Here is a 19,738-nt window from a genome sequence, read left to right on the forward strand (position 1 = left end):
CATGTTTCATCCCTCCACTAGAGGCCACAAGTTTTCTGCCCTATGCAAATGTCAAGACAATCAACAGAGCAGATCCCTTCCAACAGAACTTATTCTGTTCTATTCAACACTACATATATATTACCAGAGTAACAAGTACCTTAAGTAACAAGTTGGGAGAAAGCCAAAATAGCTTTTTACCACACATGTAATGGAAATAACTTCCAATGCATATAACATCCCATTATTAGTATACAGATGACGAAAAGAAGCCTGGCCCTGTGCTGCTGGCTGAATTGAACTACCCATGTCCAGCTGCTACAGAGAGCAGCCTGCTCCCAGAATCAAGGAGCAGTCATCTGATTTAATGTGAGGTAACCTGACAACAATTAAAAATAGAAAATAAAAAAATGACACTTTAGTGGAGCAGCTCATTCTGCATTCTTAGTCCTAGAGATACTTTCCTGTAAATGTTCTGGCCTTAAAGCCTGTTTTATTCAGCTATGTCAGTCTTTCAGCAATTCACACATTGCAACTCAGCCAGCCACTATCTCACAGGTCACCTGACACTGCTGGATATTTCTAAGGGTTGTTGAATCACTGCCCTAAAGAGGCCAACAAAGCAGAATGTTTTACAGCTGGAGGACTGGTTCTTAAATCTTGAAACAAGGCCTCGGGGCTTAGGCCAAGACCTAAAGGACAGGACACTCAGCTAGGGCTGGGAGGGGGCACAACAGTCTCCAAGTCATCTTCTATACAGCATGAGAATTGTGCATTTAATGCATGCTTATTTACTTAACTCTCATCATACAACAAACTAAAAGCTGAAATGCACATGGAAAAAACCTCACCAGCTGTGATGGGTGGTATCAGAGTTTTCTGTTGTTTTATGTATGGGCTGGAGTAACTTCAGCTTGGAATGAATAGCTACTGGAGGCCTGTCCACCCATAAATAATTTGAAACAAAAGGATTAACTGAATTTTTAATAAGGTGACAGATGTTGTTTAGTGTGTTCATGAGATGATAGGTGTGGGATGGCTGTGAAAAGAGTGTCGGATGGATGGGAGGGTGCAAAGACCCGTTCTCCTCTTTTTACTGAAGCAGGCTTTTCTGTCATCTCAGCTGTCTGCAGAAGAGCAGATACAGCAAAATGATAAAGAAGGCTCTGAATTTCTTATCAAGGGATAAATTTAAGGGCATTTCAGCTTCTACATTCACCATTACCCAAGCAACACCAGCATTCACCTGTTCTATCATACAAAGGCCACAGAACTGAATTGATCTACAATACAAATATTACTATCCTGTGTAAATCTTTGCTGAAGTTCATGTTTGCAACAACACGGTGTCCTTTTCCTATTTAAAGCAAAGATCTGGTTAAATCTCAGTGCAGCGGTTGCAAAATGTTCCAGGCAGGCTGATTGTAAAGCTAAAGCTGCCAAGGAAGGGAATCCCTCTCAGCTTTAGCCTGACAAGGAGTTTCCATTGCAAGGAGATGAGTAATTCTTAATTAGGAAATTGGAACCCATTCTTAACCATGTTTATTGGTACTGCACATGTAATAATCTCACTTTTTTCTGCCACAATTTTGAATGGTATCAAATACTTGGCAAGTAAGGTGTAACAATCCTGGGATGTCTGGCCTGATCCTCTGATCCAGTTTAACAAGTAAGCAAAGGAGACATGCTTACTCCAGGCCTCACTGCCTGAAGGTGAGTAACATTCCTGACTCTTTGAACTGTTCTAATGCCCAAACAGTTAAATACATTGGAAATTCTACTGTTTGGGGATTTGCCAGCAGAACATCTGTACAAATAAGGAAAGAAAAACTCCTACAGATAGCCTGCTGAAAGTGTAATGACAATTACTTGTCAGCAAAAAAAAAAAAAGACAAAAAGACTGCTTTCCTCCCTTCCCCCTGTTGGGGAAAGGAGTTCCATTAAGAAAATCAACACTATTATCTAGTCAAAAGAACTAAACACCTTAAGCCAATGAAGTCAAACAACTAGGCTAGCACTGTCTGAAGGGGAAAATAACAAGCTGGCATTCTAAAATTCCACTCCCAAAGCAAAAGAGCACTTATTCACAATACATTTGTGCAAGACCTCTGCCACTATTAAGAATTTTGAGATTATTCATGGAGCAGGTGGTATTGACACTGCCTTTTAAACTGAGCACAATAAATCGTACACATCCCTTGCTGAATATAAAACACAACCTCTGACTCAATTAAGTGGTCTAGTCTAGTGATAACTGCATTTCATTACCAAAGAAGGGAATGTTGAGGAAAAAAGGCAAAGGCAGCCTTGTGGCAGAATAGATAGTTTAGTCACCAGCCAGGGTTCGACCCCACACAATACAAGACTTCTCAGCTTACAAACTTTTAACCTCTTATGGAGATGGAAGGCATATAAACTGTGTATTACTTCATGATTCTTTAAAAAATGAGAAGTATAAGAGTACTGAACCACTGTAAAAGAATGACAAAAAACTGAACAAAACTATGAATGCAATACATAAGTACAGATTTTTTTTTGTTTAAGATTTTGTCAGAGATCTTTATTTGCTTGGTGTCTAACTTTAAATCAGCACGATATCTTAAAAATATGCATTTTTTTGTGTAAGCTGAGACTGCTGTAGTGCAGTAACAGCACTGTGCCCTGCAGAGTCTGTAGCAAAACCAAAGTAGTTTATGGTAAAGCCTGCAGTTCTAGCTCTACACATTTGTCCCTTCCATTATATCTATGAAGATTTTGTGGTGCATGTACATATAAACAATTCAAGACAGAATAACAAACAAAACAAACCAACATCACCACTAGGATGTAGTACACAAATTCAAGGCTGCATCTTGAATTTTGCTTCAGAAGAGGATGGGAAGATGATCTTTCCCTTAATTATCAGGCATGAAATGCATGCAACATTATCTTGAGTAGAAATAAAGAGACTTCACTCTCCCTCTCAATAAATAAACACATATATACACTCACACACAGACACAAGGAAAAGGCCAATAATATGGGGCCATTGGTGAACTAGTTCTTCATCCCACTGCTTTTCAGTCAGAACTGCTCGGTTAATGCCCAGTGACAGAGCTCCAAGTTGTCTTCATTCAAAAGCCAAAACAAATATTAAAAGTTTTCCCAGCAGGAAATGAAACTTCAATTACACTTTATGGCATTACATACATATGCATAATAAATACTGATCAATATTGTCCACATGGAGATACTGCCAGTACACCAACCGTTCTCTTAATGAAATCCTTTATTCAACATACCCTGTTATAACTTAAGATTAAAACTGGCTTGCCAACTTTCTACAAGTCATTTTTCTGAAAACAGGAAAGTTCCCAAATCTAACTAAAATAAAACTGCATTTGCACTTCCTAAAATATAGCAACACTTCAATTCAAAAATGAACCTGAATTTAAATACGTACATAAAAAAATCTGAAGCTTTAAGCCTAGATCCTAAGAACATGAACCATCAGAACTGTAGGAAGGCTACCGCTGAAATACTAAGGAATGGGCAATCCCTGATTTAGTAAAGCTTTCCGGGCATGCAGTAAGCTGTTTCCTGCATGACTGGACCCTTTATTAGCAACTACAAACACTAGTAACATAAACTAACACAAAAGCATTCAACAGGAATGTGCTCTAGAAACTTGGGGTAGCTCTAATCAGATTCAGGAAGACAGTTTCAATGCAGTTCAACTTGCCATTACCATTTTCTTAGTGACAGCCAATTCTACACATTTGCCTATTAAGAGTCATTTAAAACCTCAGTGTGTATATATGTAAGTATGGTGTTACAGCTGGCACACAAACAAGAAATTGCACAGCACACAGTCTGCACACAGCACAAAATCCCACATACATGCTTGTTTTGTTTTAGTACAAGGTAGAGGTGTAGGGTGTGTAAGAAAGCTTACCTTCTAAAGGTGAGAAAAGGGTAAGAAACAGAAGAACAAAAACAAAGATGTATAAAGTAGTCATAATAAAGAAGTGATAGTGACAAAATAACTCAAAAGGCAAACTAAGGGTCAAGTGCCAAACAATATAGGCCTAAGTGATTACACTGGTTAGATTTACTGCACAAGATTTTATTTGTTAATAAGCCTGGCTTCAGGTTTCAATACCTTCTTTACATTTTACCATTACTTGTTGCTTATACTATTAACCCTTTAAAAATTTTTTTAAAAAATTTTAAAAAATTAAAAAATCACTTTAGCCATTTATTTCAAATTATTTAAAAAAATAAAAAAATAAAAAAAAAAATCCGAGTAGGAATCTGAATTGTGTAGGCGCATTCTTCAGTAAACCCACAATAACACTTCATAGGATTCTACCCATCAAAAAGCTTTAGGATCTGTTGCACATTTCAGTATCTTCAGTAACTGCCTGAGTCCTCCAGGTTCAGCAGTTGCAGTTACATAGCTTAATGGTGAGTCAAAAAGACCCAATACTGCCCACTTGCCTGCTTTACAGAACGGCTCTTCAGATTAGTCCATCTTTTTTGCACTAAGCAAACACTGAAATTTTAATTCTACAACCAGGCTAAAAACAGGCAGCAGGAGGATTTAAGGGTCCAAGAAAGAATCCCAAAAGTTAACTGAAGCCTCTTAACTCCAGGCCTTTTGCATAAGGAATACGGCAGCAGTCTATCTTTTGGAGTAGGAAATGGAAGAAAAAAAAATATATATATGTCACAAGTAATCTTACTTGCAAATGCCAAACAGGACCATCTTAAGGCACAGAACAATATCTTTTATACCTAATTTTCACCTGTCAAATATGATTAAATTTGCTCAATACAGCAAAAATATATATATCCTTTAAGAGAAATGCACTGTATTCCATTATTACTTAACCATACTCAACTGTGAAAAAACTAAGCCTTCTGTGGCCATTCAGCTTCAGTAACCACTGGGCCACTTTAAAGTTTCACACTCCTTTAACCTTAGCTTATAAAGAGAAAAGGCTAGTTCTGAAATCAAGACAACCATCTCCAAAGACATTGTTCAATGTTGAAGAAATTATATAATGTGATCACAGTGTTTCAAAACTGATAGACAAATACATACTTTAACAGACTGAGATTCACAATTGTTTAAGTCTACAACACAAAAGCTGTCCATCCATATCCAAATGTAGATGTGAAACATACCTTGCTGGCCCAGGCATCTTCATCCCAGGAAGTAAGTTGCAATACACGGATTATTTCATTTATCTCAGCACTCATTTTCTCGACTGTGAAATTGCGATTTTTCAAGGCCTCTTCTATTCCCTGGCTTTTAGTGTTTTTTGTGGTTACAAAGATCTTCATAGCTGTAAAAATACCATCAATCAGGAAAAGCTACACATAGAATAAAATCAATATTGAAAATAATTCTGGATGCTCATTGCAAAATAAAATATACAATCTCTGTTTCAGTAGAAGACTATCTAAAAAGAGATTGTAGTTATAGTCAGCTGCATTGTCTACATCTGCATCTACAAAAATATTTGTAACATTACTATATGGATTTCAGAACTGAAACCAGTTAATTACACTGGCATGACAGTACTTCTCTTGCACAAACTATATTCATAATCTGCAGTTAACATTGTCAGACATAAAAATACAGGATTTGGTATGTGTTAATTCATGCCAGGTTACAGCATATCCTGCACACAGTGTCATTTTCTCCTTGCTGCTGCAGCTGGTGCTATTTGTTCAGTGCCGTAGGACCCACAAACTTGTATATTAATTTGCCATTGGTCTGTTTCTAACATATCACAACTCTATCTCTGTATACAGTTCCATATGCAGGTAAGTATCAAATGCACTCCTTTCATACCACTAATCATCACCCTTTGTGATGGCAAACGTACAGCATCAGAAGCATTAATTTAATAGTACTTCCAAACGGAGACAGAAATCGAGCTTATCCATACTCACAACACAACTATTACACTGAATAACTTTGCAGAAGAGGTGAAGGGGAGGCAACACAACACATGTGTATCAACTATTTTATGATGCACTTCTACTCAGTACTATAGCCAGGAAAATGAAGCCAAGTTCACAACCTTTGATACCCTGGCAACAGCTGGCACAGGCTTCCTCATCCAGACAAAACTGTGTTCATCCAATTTTTACTACTAAACCACAATTTACATTTGCATTGTTTGTTTCCCTCAATATCATAATGTGCCAAAAAAAAAAAATAAAAAAATAAAAAAATATAGTGGAAGAATATCCTATTCAGAGTTACGAATCAAAGAAAAAAAAAGTCATGCAAGAGGGGATGATTATCTCCATACATTTCACTGCTCTTTCACAGGCTGCCCTAACAAGCAAACGTCTCTCCTGCCTGCCTATACATGGCTCAGCACAGTGAGATACTGCCAGTGCCTTCACATAAAAGGAAATGGTGATGCTAGCAGGATGTTATGTCCTTGTAAAAGAACATGGTACACCAGAGCCAGGAATGCTACAACAGTCCACAGGGAAGGTTCCAAAGCATTATGCCTCTCCCCTGTTACAAATCAGCTTCTCCATTAGACCACGCGCCTTATCATCTTGTAAAAACAGTTAGGGGTATTAACACAGAGCCAGTTGGGCATATGTACTAAATAACAATTGTTCAAGTGCTTTATCAAGTAAGCTGAGATAAATATATATATATATACATACCTGAAATAAGTACTGGCAATAGTTCCTTCACAGTATTCATGGAGTTCACCAGCATAGCCCTGTGTTCCTGATGAGTTAATTCCTGTTGTCTCTCATCGATCATTTTTGCCATCTTTGTCATTCCTTAAGATTAAAGAAATTAAACATAATCGGAAGTGCAGAAATGCAATATTAAGTTTAATTTGCAACAAATGAGCTCTCTAAACAAGAACAAAGAGTAACAAGTACTGGCAATTACATTAAAGCATTCTTTAATATTAGGATCCATTACTTAAATTGTATTCCAGATGTTACTGAACTTGATGTTACTGAAATAATGTTCTGCTTATTGGGATTTAAAACATCTCCATTTAACAAAAGTTTAAAAGAGTCATAATGCCAGCACTAAAATGTAACAGAGCCTCCATATTGACAGCAGAGGTGATAAGTTGTATTGAACCACCTTTGCGTACAAAAAACATAAGTCACTAAAAAGGTTGTCATATCCTCCACTCTTCCTCCAGCCTAAAAGCTCTGAGCACTTTGTTGATCTAGTCCTGCCTTTGGCAGGAGAGGCTGGACTAATCCCTTCCAAACTATATCATTTTATGATTCTATAATCTTGTTATTTATACAGTTCTCACACTGACAGTAAGATCCAGTGATAAAACTGAAAGGAACAAGGACTACTAGCAAAAAAATGGGCATGGACTGTGTTAAGTAGCACATAGTTCAGGGTTTGTTTGTAGAGCATGCCTGAAACAAGATGAACTGTTTATCCAAAGCAGGGATTGAGAAGATCATTTCTGATGAAATCACATGGTTGTCTATGCGTATATCTTCATCATACGCCCAAAACAGGAAGTCATATTTATATTATTTATATTTTAAAGACATGGAAGATAATGACCACAGAGAAACTGAAATTGAACAGTAAAAACAGAAAGTCAAAACAGATGACTGCCCTTTCTATTTGATCATTTCCTATTCAAAATGAGGCAAAAGTCAGTTTAGCTAAAGGTAATGTCTCATGGAACACAAAATTTAATGAACGCTGTACCTTCATATGCAACCTAAAGGTTCGGGTTTTTTTTACATCTAAAAATGGGGTAGAGTATACACATTAAATAAAATAGTGCCATCTTTAAGTAGATACAAACACTCTCTGTGATCTGAGTTGCTAGTCTGTTACTACCCCATTTCATTTATGAGCTAGCTTTTCTTGCATTATTTATAGCTATGAGAATCCATACACAAGGTCTTGATAAGCATTCTATAGTTCAGTGTAACTTCACTGCAACACATTCCTATATTTCGAACACAGTACCTACTTTATCCAGTATGTTTTTGTTAAACTACCTTATGCTAGCTGAAACCAAAGCATTTGAAACACTGGATGACAGAGATTGATGGTAGGTTTCCTCTATAGCAACTCAGTGCCTCACTTCCTCATCATTTATTTCCCCTATCGAAAGAGCGCAAGTTAGCACAGTGAAGTAACAAGCAGCCAAGAAACATCAAATAATGAAAGAAAAGAATTCTGGCAACAGCTGGGCTTTCACATTATACAATAAAACAGCTATATCAGCAACCTCACTGAGATGTTAATATATGACATGTGGTTCTTATTACTCTAAGAAATTCCTACCAAACCTAACCATCTCAGGCAGTACGCACATATTAGCATCTTAACCAACTTTGTAGCTGCGAGTGCCTTCTCAATTTTTTGTTTTATTCTTACTAATGCATACATAATCCATTCATCTAGCAGCGTACAAAAAAGTACAGTACATACTGCCTGCATAGTGCATGTCATTTACCAGCATCTTAATTACCCTGTATTCATAAGGAACGTCAACCATAAAATAGTAGTCAGTCATGCTGTAGTTCAAAACTCTTTCCAACAGACACTTTCAAATCAACTGCTTTATTATCTGAACACTCAGAGCTCGGTTAGGTGAGTAAGGCATGGGGCAGAGGGAAAAAAAATAAAGAAGGAAATAAAAGACCACACTTAGAATGTTTATAACAGAATGCAGCTTATCAAACCTGGCCCTAGATTCTTTGTATATGTCACCAAATCCTCCATAGTCTCTACCACTTCTGCCACAGTCAGGTATTCCAATATTCCTTTGCAGACACGGATAATTTTACGGACCTAAAAAAGAAATATTCCATCATTTATTTCACGAAGCAACATTACACTCAAATTAGAAATGCAAGCTTATAAATAGAACAGAACATACTAATGCTAACATTATGTACAGGCAATCAAAGATGTCTAAAATACTGCTTAAGTTACTCACAATCTTGTATCTTACAGAGTGCTGTATTTACAAAAAAAAAAAAAGGGGTATTTACTCAGCATTGCTCTAATCAGAAATGCAAAAGCCTCACTATACATGAGAACTAAAGGATAGTACTGAGAAACAATCAGGAAGCGCAGATACATATGCTGGCATGCTCTACATTTTCTTCTCCAATTTCACTTATTAAAAATTTAAAATTCATTTAAAAGGGAAAGCAAAACTACAAAGGAAGCACAGTCTACATCTTCACAGGAGCTGTTATTCACTACACAGTTTCACACATGTATAAAGCATTATTCAGCACTCTGGTAGGGAAGACAGATCCAACATCTTATTCCTTTCAGGAAAATCTGTCTATGAAGACTATACTTTAGTTACCTCTGGATTTCTTCCTCAGTAACTAATTAATTTTTCTTTTAGTTCATGTTTCATTACACAGAGTTCTCCCAAGTCAGTTAACTTTATCATCTTACTTCTTGAGCCACGTAATTTTTGACAACACCACATAGAGTTCACATTGAAAAATGACTTAATTAACATTTAATTTGGAATAACCTCATGAAAAGTTCAACCCTTAGAATAGATCATCAATTAAATTAAAATTCACTTCAGATTTGTGCCAACATTAGTGTAGCTTGAAGCATAGCAGGACACAAACATGCTAAGATTCCTATTAGTCTAAAGTTGATCCCATCAAGAGTAAGCTCCTTCTGACAGAAAGGCATGCAAAATCCATCTAAGGCAATAAAAAGCACATACAACTGTTCAACAGTTTACACTAGCTCATTTGGTTAGGTAGATAATCAAAGTAATGATACTACTGTGCAGATACCAAAGTCACTTATGTTAGGATTCCTACCTCTGCTTCATCAAAAGTCAGAAGCAAGTCTGATGTTCCCGAAAGGATGCCTCTTGATCCATCAATTAGGTAGTCACGAGCTGGTACTGAATAAGGATCTGCTTGCAGCATCTGGGCTGCTCGAACGAGCTTGGTGCAGGCATTCTCTACTCTGTGGAAAGTCAGACAAAACTTGCTGATCACACTGTAAAGCAACAGACTGCAAAAATGCTGAAGGATTTGTTTGTAACTTTACTACTATTATTTCTGTCAAGCCATTAACACAATTCAAAAATCATCAAGAGTTGGAACATACAAAACATGAGGTTTTGTTTGCTTAATTACTACGTGACATCTCAAAGGAATTACAAAGCACAGACTTCAATTCCATGTTAGCTATAGTACTTATAACTGTACTTACTGAAGACACTGACCATGACTTTCCCCTATTCTCTTTCATTTCTTTAAAAGCAATGTAAATACATAGGTTTTATGCTTGATTGTCATGTGTCCATTCCAATTACATCAAGGTCCAAAAGCCAAACACTTTAAGTACAGCAAAATTATCTTTCATCTTCTTCCCCATGCTTATTAGAGACTTTTTTCCACTGACCACCTGGGCACATTCTTTCATCATACTTCAGTTACATGCTATTGGAAAACGTGTTGTACCATCCTCTCTCCAACCCCAAAACACTCCTTACTACACAAATGACACAACTTAATGGTTTCTTTCAATGCTGGTTACACTAGAAATAAAACTTGCTACAGGAAATCATGATTTTTTTTTTTCCCCCTCAGAAAGTGAAGCTTTTAGATAATGGCTCCCTTAAGCAGATCAAATTGGGTCCGCTGACCTTTCCATAACCTGCGCTTTAGCGAGACATCTGTTCTGCACATCAGGTGGTGGGAGCTCATGACAGAGTATGAATGCACAGGAGAACTTTAAGGGAGAAATTGGGAATGGTCTGCTCATTATTATGCCATGGACTCACTCACATTATCAAAGTCAGCTGCGTGCACTAAATTACATTTCCCCACTTCTCAAATTTATTCTTTTCAAATCTGCCAAGAAAGGGATTATACAAACAACCTATTCAGCCAGCTCAGAAATACTTCATTTCCTACAGTTCAATTTCATGGTCATCTGTTTAATACTAATGATTATCCCAAAGCTGGCTTTTTCATCTGGGGGGGGGAGGGAAGGTAAGCATGCATTACCCCCAGAAGTCACCATACTTCAGTACAAAAATAAAGTTCCTAAAATTCAGAGATTCCTTTGACAGTTTTGAAGAGTGGAACCTGCACAAGGAAATCTTGAGTATGACTTGTACAATGCCTATTTTGAATAAAATTCCCAATCAATGCGTTTGGAAGATTTCAGGAGCGTGCAGCATGTACAAAAAGGCTAGGAGATTTTTCTACAACAGATGGTACTTTTAATGCATAAATGGCAGGAAACAAAAGACTGGAAAAGGGAGCAAAACTTAGATTATTTTTTTTTCCCCCATAAGCCTCAACATTCATTGCAATCAGTTCCTCATTCCTCACAAAAATTAACCATATTGCCAAGCTTTCAATAGAAGTTTATTGCTGTGGTGAATGTTCAGCCAAAAACTTCTTTAAAGCACTGCTGAGGCACAGCATCTTGGCTATTTTACGACTTTGTACTTTATGAGTAGAAACCACACCTCAAGTTTACACAGCCAGAGAGAAGAAAACTTCAGATATACACATACTTATATAGGAATTTTAAGACACAAACATTTCAAGTTTATTTTATTTTTTTTTAAATGCGGAGGTGAGTTAATTAATGCTAATGATTTCTGTGAGCTGCCACCATCACCTATTCCTTGATACATTCAGAACCTGACAATAGAAATTATTTCTAGTTTGAGAAGTGAAACAGGGATGCTCAAAAAACATCAGAGCTGGAGGTCTTCCAGTACCAGAAGACCAGAATACTAAATCATAAAGAAGCTCACACCTGCTATAATATTATGTAAATTAGACACTAGTACAGCAGGAATACTTGAATTCATTTTGATATATTGATAAATAAAAAATCTAAACGCAAGAAAGAAAACAGCCAAATAATTGCTAGACACGTAAACAAAACTGTACTCAACATCAGACAACACCTCATTTAAATGCTAAGTTCACTAAGTAAGATGCATTTTGATGCTTGGTTTTTTAGATATACGCATATAATTTAACTTAATTTTCTTGTATAGGTCAAAATGCCTACATACTTTCAGTAGCCATTAAAACCTGTTCTTAACATTCTTCACAAAAGCTCAGTTGCTAAAATACACCATGAAAGCATCTCCCATTTTACTTTTTGCTCTGCTTCCTTTTGAGTAGTGCTTTGTTTTGATCTTGATAACACTGAGAACACCACTTTTGGAACAGCTTCTCAGCAAATCAAACAGAATGAGCCATTTGGCAGTTTTAGCATAACAACATTTTACTATTTTTGTTTAGCATTACACAGTACTGCTTGGAGTGTCAGGGGTGTGCTTAAAAGTAAATAACAGCTAAAAGACAGACTAAGCCTTTTTCTGTAAGGACTTCTGGCAAGAAGCTTCAGCCAATCAAACATTTCACATTAACTGCTTATGTGAACTACTAGCCAGTAGTAGGTGGGACATCTCCTCACTGGCAAAGAAGTCTACCGATTCACAGGGTAGGGACAGTCAGCTGAACATCTGGAATAATGCAAGACCAATATATGATCTAACTTAGTATAACTCACCTCCACCTTTCTATAAATCACCCCTATGATCTCACTGTGTTCACTTTACTCAACACACTGAAAGTTAGACTTTGGCACACATACACTGCAGCATAACCTGCACTGAAGACTTAAGCATAAGTAAAGACAGAGAAATTGTGCCAGTTAGACTTACATGTAAATGCAGTTATTTTTAAGTCAGCTGATACTCCTTAAATATTCAGTTCAAGGATGTATGTGAAAAAGCATCCAGTTTTTCTAAAACTGTTCCCCCATTAAGAACAGGAAAACACACTCCTCACTTTCTTTCTTTCTTTCAATTTACACCCCCAGCTGCAGAGGATTTAACATTTGCACATACGTCAAACAGATAACGTTGTGCATTTTCTCAGTTTTACAGCCAATCCAACCTAATCCCTGTATAATATTACAACTTTTTTTTTTTTTTTTTTTTTTTTTTTTTTATGAAACTATTTTAAGTGTATTTATTTTAGAGGATTAATTACAATAGAATTCTGTTAACACCAGCCAAGTTCTGTATGGAGCTGACTAACACAGGTCATGCTACTTCTACCCACACTATTTTCAATAGTCAATCAGCTTCATTCTTGATATTGTCATCTTTGTAATACTGAAGCAAAAAATAACAAAATCAGGTTATGCTGAACTACCTTTGTTGGTTTTATTTTTTAGGTTTTAGCACTGAAATGCTAAATGAAATGATGACTGCTCAAATGGTCAGCAATGCTTTTGATGTTTGAATAATGTTTGGTGATGACTCAAGTCACAGTGAGTAAGCTCACCACAATTCAGATCACTCACAGTTTAGAACTATTTCAGATTTGCTTTTTTTATTTAGATTAACACTGAATTCTTAATATAGTAGACCAGCAACGCAGCTCCAACTCAAACAGAAATCATACTGGTATAGAAAAGCATTTCTGCTCAATTAATGTAATGAGTCTGAATGCTCAAGTTAAATACAGACAGTTTTTTATTATGACCAGCCAGGTGTGTCACACTGTTCTTCATCTTGTGAAAATTTTAATGTAAAGATGGAAAAAGCCGCAGGCACAAGTAACAAAAATACACTGCAAAACATCTGATAAAAATTACAGGCATTACTCATACTCCCTCAGGACTAAAAGAACTGAGATAAAGAACAGCATTTTTTAACTCTAAGTCAGTAGTTCCAATGTGGTTTATGTCAGTGGCAAGCAAAGGGATGCATGACAGCTTCTCAGCAGCCAACAAATAGTTCTGCTGCAATCACACTCATACTGGAAAACCTGACATATAACCAACATACATACTCATTAGAAACCCTCAGTGTCAATCTCAAGCAAGACAAAACCTGAGTTATTAACAAGACTCAACGGATCATCATCAAAGACAGGTTTCCTCCAGTCTGGTGTTAATTTAGAGTGGGAAAAATATGCACAGAGACTGTAGCACGAGTGCATGCAGACTGCTCCTTATCCCATAGGCAAGTGCTAGTGCAAGTTCTTAGAGAGGACTGCGACTTTCTGAATCAGCACTTCAGGAAAAAAAAAAACACCCTGCCCCTCAAAAGAAAAATAACCCTTTTCTGTTTCACTTCCTTAATACAGAAACAGGTGCAATTCCCTTGGCAGCTCACTCATAACTGTTGATTGTTCCTACAGCACTACAACTAGAATGCTCTACAGCACTAGCAAGGAACTGTTAACAGAAACAAACTCATTTTGATATGAGCTTCACATTAACAAAACCACAAATGCAACAGGTAGTTATTTATAAAGGCCATCGGTCATTCACAATTCACGTTACTGCGTTTAGGATATTGAGTATAACGTGCAGTGTATTTCATTACTGTGGCACAGCTTTTTATCCCACTTTTTATGGTTATATTACAGTCCAAGCAGTCATGAATTGCTGGAGAATGTCTTTGCTTTCAGTATGACATGGTACTATTCAGCTGCACTTGTATCTCATTTTTTACAGTAACTGAGCTATGTAAGTCTCCAGGATCTGATACATGTTGATCAAAGACTGATTGCAGTGTAGCAATTGAGAAGACTTTTCTTCCTTAATCCCTTACTTCAGTGAACAAGAAGCTGGAAATGAACTAAAAACTCAACACATCATAGAAAAGATCTACACAACCTAGAAAGCAAGGTTACACGTTCATACACAACTCACCAAGCAGCAAGAAGAAATGTTCTGAATCTATTAACTCCCCTTCTCAGAAGAGATCATTTGCTTCAAAGCTATGTTTGACTTACAAACCTCATTCCCCAGATTCCCCTGGGAAGCTTTAGAAGACATAGCAATGCCTTGACAAATATTCTGGGTATAGAACCACTTTAACATGCCTACCAAATTAACACAAAACATTTGAAAATACCATATTGCCTCTAAAACTGTTAAGCAAAGTATAAACAGCATATAATTAAGTGTAGTTATTAATCCGAAATCTCTTACTTGTAAAAGAAGATAAACCCTAGATTCTGTTTTTGAGGATACATATCTAACAGGAAAAGTCATTGTGGAAAAAGCAATCCCAGGAAAAGGTCAGCCTCAAGTCTCCAAAGAGAACTATTTAAACAAGAGTATTTTCTAATCTGTGCAGCAGAAGTGAGTAACATTGACTCATCATTGGAACAGGTTTCCTGTACAAACAGCAGAAGCTTTACAATAAAATGAGATTACTTGATGAACGCTGGTGGCATATCCCTTTTCAAGATCTGGTCTTCTGTTGTCTGCACAGTCTCTTTTCCAACCTGCAGGAAAAAGAAGTTATATTTAAGATTGAGAATGTCAGCAAAAAGCCCAGATGAAAACAAAGAGCAACAAGAACAACCAAAAAAATAGTAGTTGTACTTCATGACAGTCAGGCTACTTGCTGTTGCATCTTGTTTTGACACCATTACACACCAAATTAGTACACTGCCTTAGAAATTCCTATGTCCTCTCCCTCCAGCACCTCCACTGATAGGACACACACACACACCCTTCTTCATTCTCCACAGAAACAACACTATGTTTGCTGCATTTAGTTGCATTGGGGAAGAAAGAAAATTTAGACAAACAAACAAATATCCATTATCTCCGCAGCTTTTGCTCCCTCCAAACCCACCAGTCAGAAACCAAGTTCCAAGTTAAAAGAAAACCCTATTTAGCTAATGAACCTGCCCACTCTATTAGAAAAACGTAGTTAATTACTGAGAACACGGTTCACATTTACACCACCCTGAGACAGAAATAATTACACAGAAGCTAATCAAGTGATAGATCTGGGCTTTTCTATATACTAACTCATGTGTTATACAGTAGAAGTCTTTATAATTGCTAGCTGGCTCTCTAGACTGTGAGATCACCAACTTGACAAAATATTTCCAGCTCCTTTGTTCACTGTATTTTCCAGCTGAATAAGCCATTCAGAAAGGCACCACAAAGCAGAAGGCCATTAACCCAGACACTAGCATGCCTTAAGAGCTGCCAGGCCTGCTCAAGCTAGACAAGATACCACTAAAAAACCTCCATCAGCTGGTACTCAAGGCTTTGCTGGATTTTTTTTAACAGAACTTGCAGTGTGCCAGCATACATAACACTTGCCAATTGAAACACTGCACAGCTCTCCAGAAGCATCATTTAGCCACACACTCACTCCATTTGCCAAAATTGCTGGGCCCATTCTTTGGTCTCCCTTTTCCCTCTTTCAGAGGGGTTTTACACATATACACTTGCCCCAAAACTCTATCTGGTTCAAATTCCGATCCAATCTAGCCTACAGTTCTTAAATTAACTAGAGCTACATTTGCAAGTACTATTGTGGATACTTCCAAGTAATGGAGGAAAGTGCTGAGACATTAACAGCCTTCAGTTTTACAAAGGTTTTCCATTTCTGTGCTCCCTGTAGCCCAGTAAGTCATACTTTGCGCACACAGCACTGCAGCATTACCACGACTCCTAGACTTCACAGTAGTGCCTCAAGAGTACATTTACAGATGCAACTCAAGCTCCATTTCTTGGGGCACGGTTACATGAGCCAGGGACAGTACACCAGTTTTGTTGCAGTTATTTCCATTGTACTTTATTGTACTGTGCACATGCATGATGAAGACACAGGGAAAAGGAACATTTGCATAAAGCCTGAACTCTGTGGAGTCACACTGGACAGACAGGAGGAGGCAACATACTGGAAACTAGTCCAAACCTGCGTACAGTTCAATTCCTTTCAATAGAATATTTTTTGAGGATATATATTTGTTAAAGAATGTAGGAAAGCTTATTTGCAACTATGGGAAGAAGGCTCTTTGAAGGGCTTTCTAAAAATGGGCATTCAGCTTGCTATGTTATATTGAACAGAGGGACATGAGCAACCAAGAGACAACTTCTGTTTTAATTACAGCACAGTTCATATAAGTTACTGCTAGCTTAATAGCCTATACAAAAATACCTCTTCATTCAGTCTGAAAAGTCTCTTCAGAAGATAGACTTAAGTTCATTACCTACTAGTTATAGATACACTGACATCTTATAACACGTATGCATTATCTCGACAGGGGTATTCCTTAATATGCCTACCTAGAACCCTCAGCCTTCCAGTTAAAGTAACGCGCAGGATGAACCCACTTCCATTTTTAATTTTTGTGAGGAGATTTAATCTCAGAACTCCTCAAACAGAAACTGCCTTTACTCTAAATGCTCAAATCAGTCCGTTTCTCATCCAGTTCATCACAAAAGCATTCCTGTTGAATCCTTAGCACTACAAATCTCATAGACAAGACAAAATTTGGGGGTAGTTCCCATGAGGTCTCAGTTACAAAGACTGTTTAAACATAAAACCTTGCGACTCAATTGAAAGTACTCCATATTTACATAACTCTGCATTAACGTCTCTCTGAATTTTTCTTTCCATTTGTAATCAAGGTGTAGAGACAAGAAAACAACACACACCATGCACCATTTAATAGATTAATTCTCAAAATATGAAGCCATATCTGTAACTAAAAATACACAGCCCCAAAAATACTTGTGTGTTTTCCCTTTTAGCTTTATGGTTAAGCATTTCCGTGAGATTTCTGGTGGTGTTGTTCCTTGTTTTAACAGAAAACCATTCCTTCAGACTGAACTTTATATGGACATATGGCAGTACAACACAAGATCGAGATTCATTCTACCTTAACAATACTCCATTGCCAAGGGAATTGGGAGGGGGTTATTATTAGGATGTAATATCTATGCATCCCCTATTTTAGGTAGGCAGGCTTGAAGAGCTTCATGCTAGTAAGGAACAGTTACCATGGGAACCTCTGTTTTATTTCTATCCAACAGTATAAGTGTAGAAAAAACAGGATTACAACTGTTGCTTCAGATACACTTCTCACCTACATTAATCTTCCCCTAACTAACTGGGAGGGAACAGTTTCCATGAAATTAATATTACTGCTTATTAATAATAATTAATTGGCTTCTACCCACTGCTCCAAAGTAACTCTTCACCAGTTAACACAGTAACCAGATCTTCACTTCTTTAAGATTTTATCAGCCCAGAACTGCAGAGGGGAAAAGAAACATTACTAAGACAGTTTCATTGTTCCAACTTCAAAACGTCCATATTCATCTCCATTCTCTTTGCTGGAGGTAGTGACTTGAATTAAAGGCACTTGTCTTGCATCAAGATAAAGAAAGAATGAGCTATTTCCTCACTACTTAACAACAGGGAACATGAGACTGAAAGACTAGAAATTTTATGGAAACAGGACACACTCAGCAGAGGGCATATCTGACCACTGGAAAGGCTTCTAAGCTGGAAAAAGACTTCCAGCTAGAAGGACCGATACAAGATGGAGAGTTCCTGCAGCCTGCAGATTTCAACCTTATTTGTAGAATTTACGCACTCTTATTTTCCACTCATCACTAGCCAGTCAACATGCTCCCACTTTCCTGCTGCAGCTTATTTTCTCCATGGCAAAGAAAGAAGAAAACTTCCTGATCAGGTTCAGTTTTGTCGTATCCGTTTCTGCCACAGAAAAAACAAGTAGACTTTCAAAGGTCCCTCTTGTATCTTCTCAGCCTGCTGGATACAGATAAGCACAGTCTTCCAGCAAGAAGAGGAAACAGTTTCAGCTTCTGTAACTTTAGGAGTTTGTGGTATCCTGCTGTGGTTTGAGCAAACATCTCATTGCATCTTAGTCTTCCCACTCCTCCTAGAAACAAGCACCCGCTGCTAGTATCACAGCACATTTAACATGGGAGTCCAAAGTTGATTGCTTGGGTTTTGGTGATGCTGCTTCTTTTTCAGAGTGAGGGTGTTTTGGTTGGTTTTCTTTTTGTGGGCGGAATGTGTAATGCTACAATGGGATAGAAAGTACAGCAATAATAGCAGGGTGGCAAAGTCTTTGGCTACAGCAAATGAGAATTAGCCCAAACATAGCACCTGCAGATGCAAAGATGAAGGAAAAGAGCTGCTTACCTTTGGAAGGCCTCAGGTACACAGGGACCTCCAGCAAGTGATGCCCTTGCCTCCACCACCGACCCTTAAGTGAGGTTTGTGAGGGAGTGGATGCTTCCACTGCGTGCACCTGAGCATCCCTGGGTTGGCCCTGCCTTCCCACCAGGTGCTCAATCACTATTTCAGGCAGTGACCCAGCATTTCCACTACAGAGGGGCACAAAATTTAAGTATTCTTCTTAATGTCTCTACTGACATTAACAAGGACTCAAACACTGTAGATAAAGATTATTTTCCCTAGTTAAAAAGTAAGAAAAATTAGCTTCTGCAGCATTCCTAAAGATCTATTTTATCTAGAAGCCCAAGAACAGTCCTGTGTCAAAATTCAGTGAACACTTACAGCCCTGGTTCTAACATCAACTGAGCTTGAAGTTTCTCTCAAAGAATAAACTACAGTAAAACTCCTGCTTGACAAATTCAGAGTACTTGTGAAATAAAGTCATCTAGTCTGTATGCCATATAAGGAACTTTATCACAAGTCACACCTAGTTGACATGTTATGCATCCTTCCATGTAATGCTAGCCTCCAGGAAGGACAGTAACACTTCCATTGTTACATCTCACATCAGAAATCTGTTCTAAATCAATTCAGCTTCATGAATTTCTCTGCAACAACATCTGAAATCCTAAGATGAGCTATAACATCTTAAGTAACTTTGAAATAGGGTTGGCTGGTCCTTTTCTCTCTTTGCTTTTCCAGGATGTAACATGGGCCTAGAT

At 37.5% G+C, this 19,738-nt stretch overlaps 1 protein-coding gene across 4 annotated transcripts in view; it reads right to left on the bottom strand.

The window, feature by feature from the left end:
* The window catches only part of VCL (vinculin), a 52,623-nt gene that overhangs the window by 19,570 nt on the left and 13,315 nt on the right, over positions 1-19,738 (bottom strand). For all 4 annotated transcript variants that reach the window (XM_015866529.2, XM_015866526.2, XM_015866527.2 and 1 more), the window contains exons 2-6: positions 15,212-15,282; positions 9,808-9,958; positions 8,689-8,797; positions 6,661-6,783; positions 5,149-5,309 (exon numbers count right to left, since the gene is read on the bottom strand). In XM_015866529.2, coding sequence (XP_015722015.1) covers positions 5,149-5,309; positions 6,661-6,783; positions 8,689-8,797; positions 9,808-9,958; positions 15,212-15,282 — 615 coding nt within the window. The remainder of the gene's footprint in view (positions 1-5,148; positions 5,310-6,660; positions 6,784-8,688; positions 8,798-9,807; positions 9,959-15,211; positions 15,283-19,738) is intronic.

The sequence above is a fragment of the Coturnix japonica genome, chromosome 6 (genome assembly GCF_001577835.2).
Source record: "Coturnix japonica isolate 7356 chromosome 6, Coturnix japonica 2.1, whole genome shotgun sequence".
Classification (NCBI taxonomy): domain Eukaryota; kingdom Metazoa; phylum Chordata; class Aves; order Galliformes; family Phasianidae; genus Coturnix; species Coturnix japonica.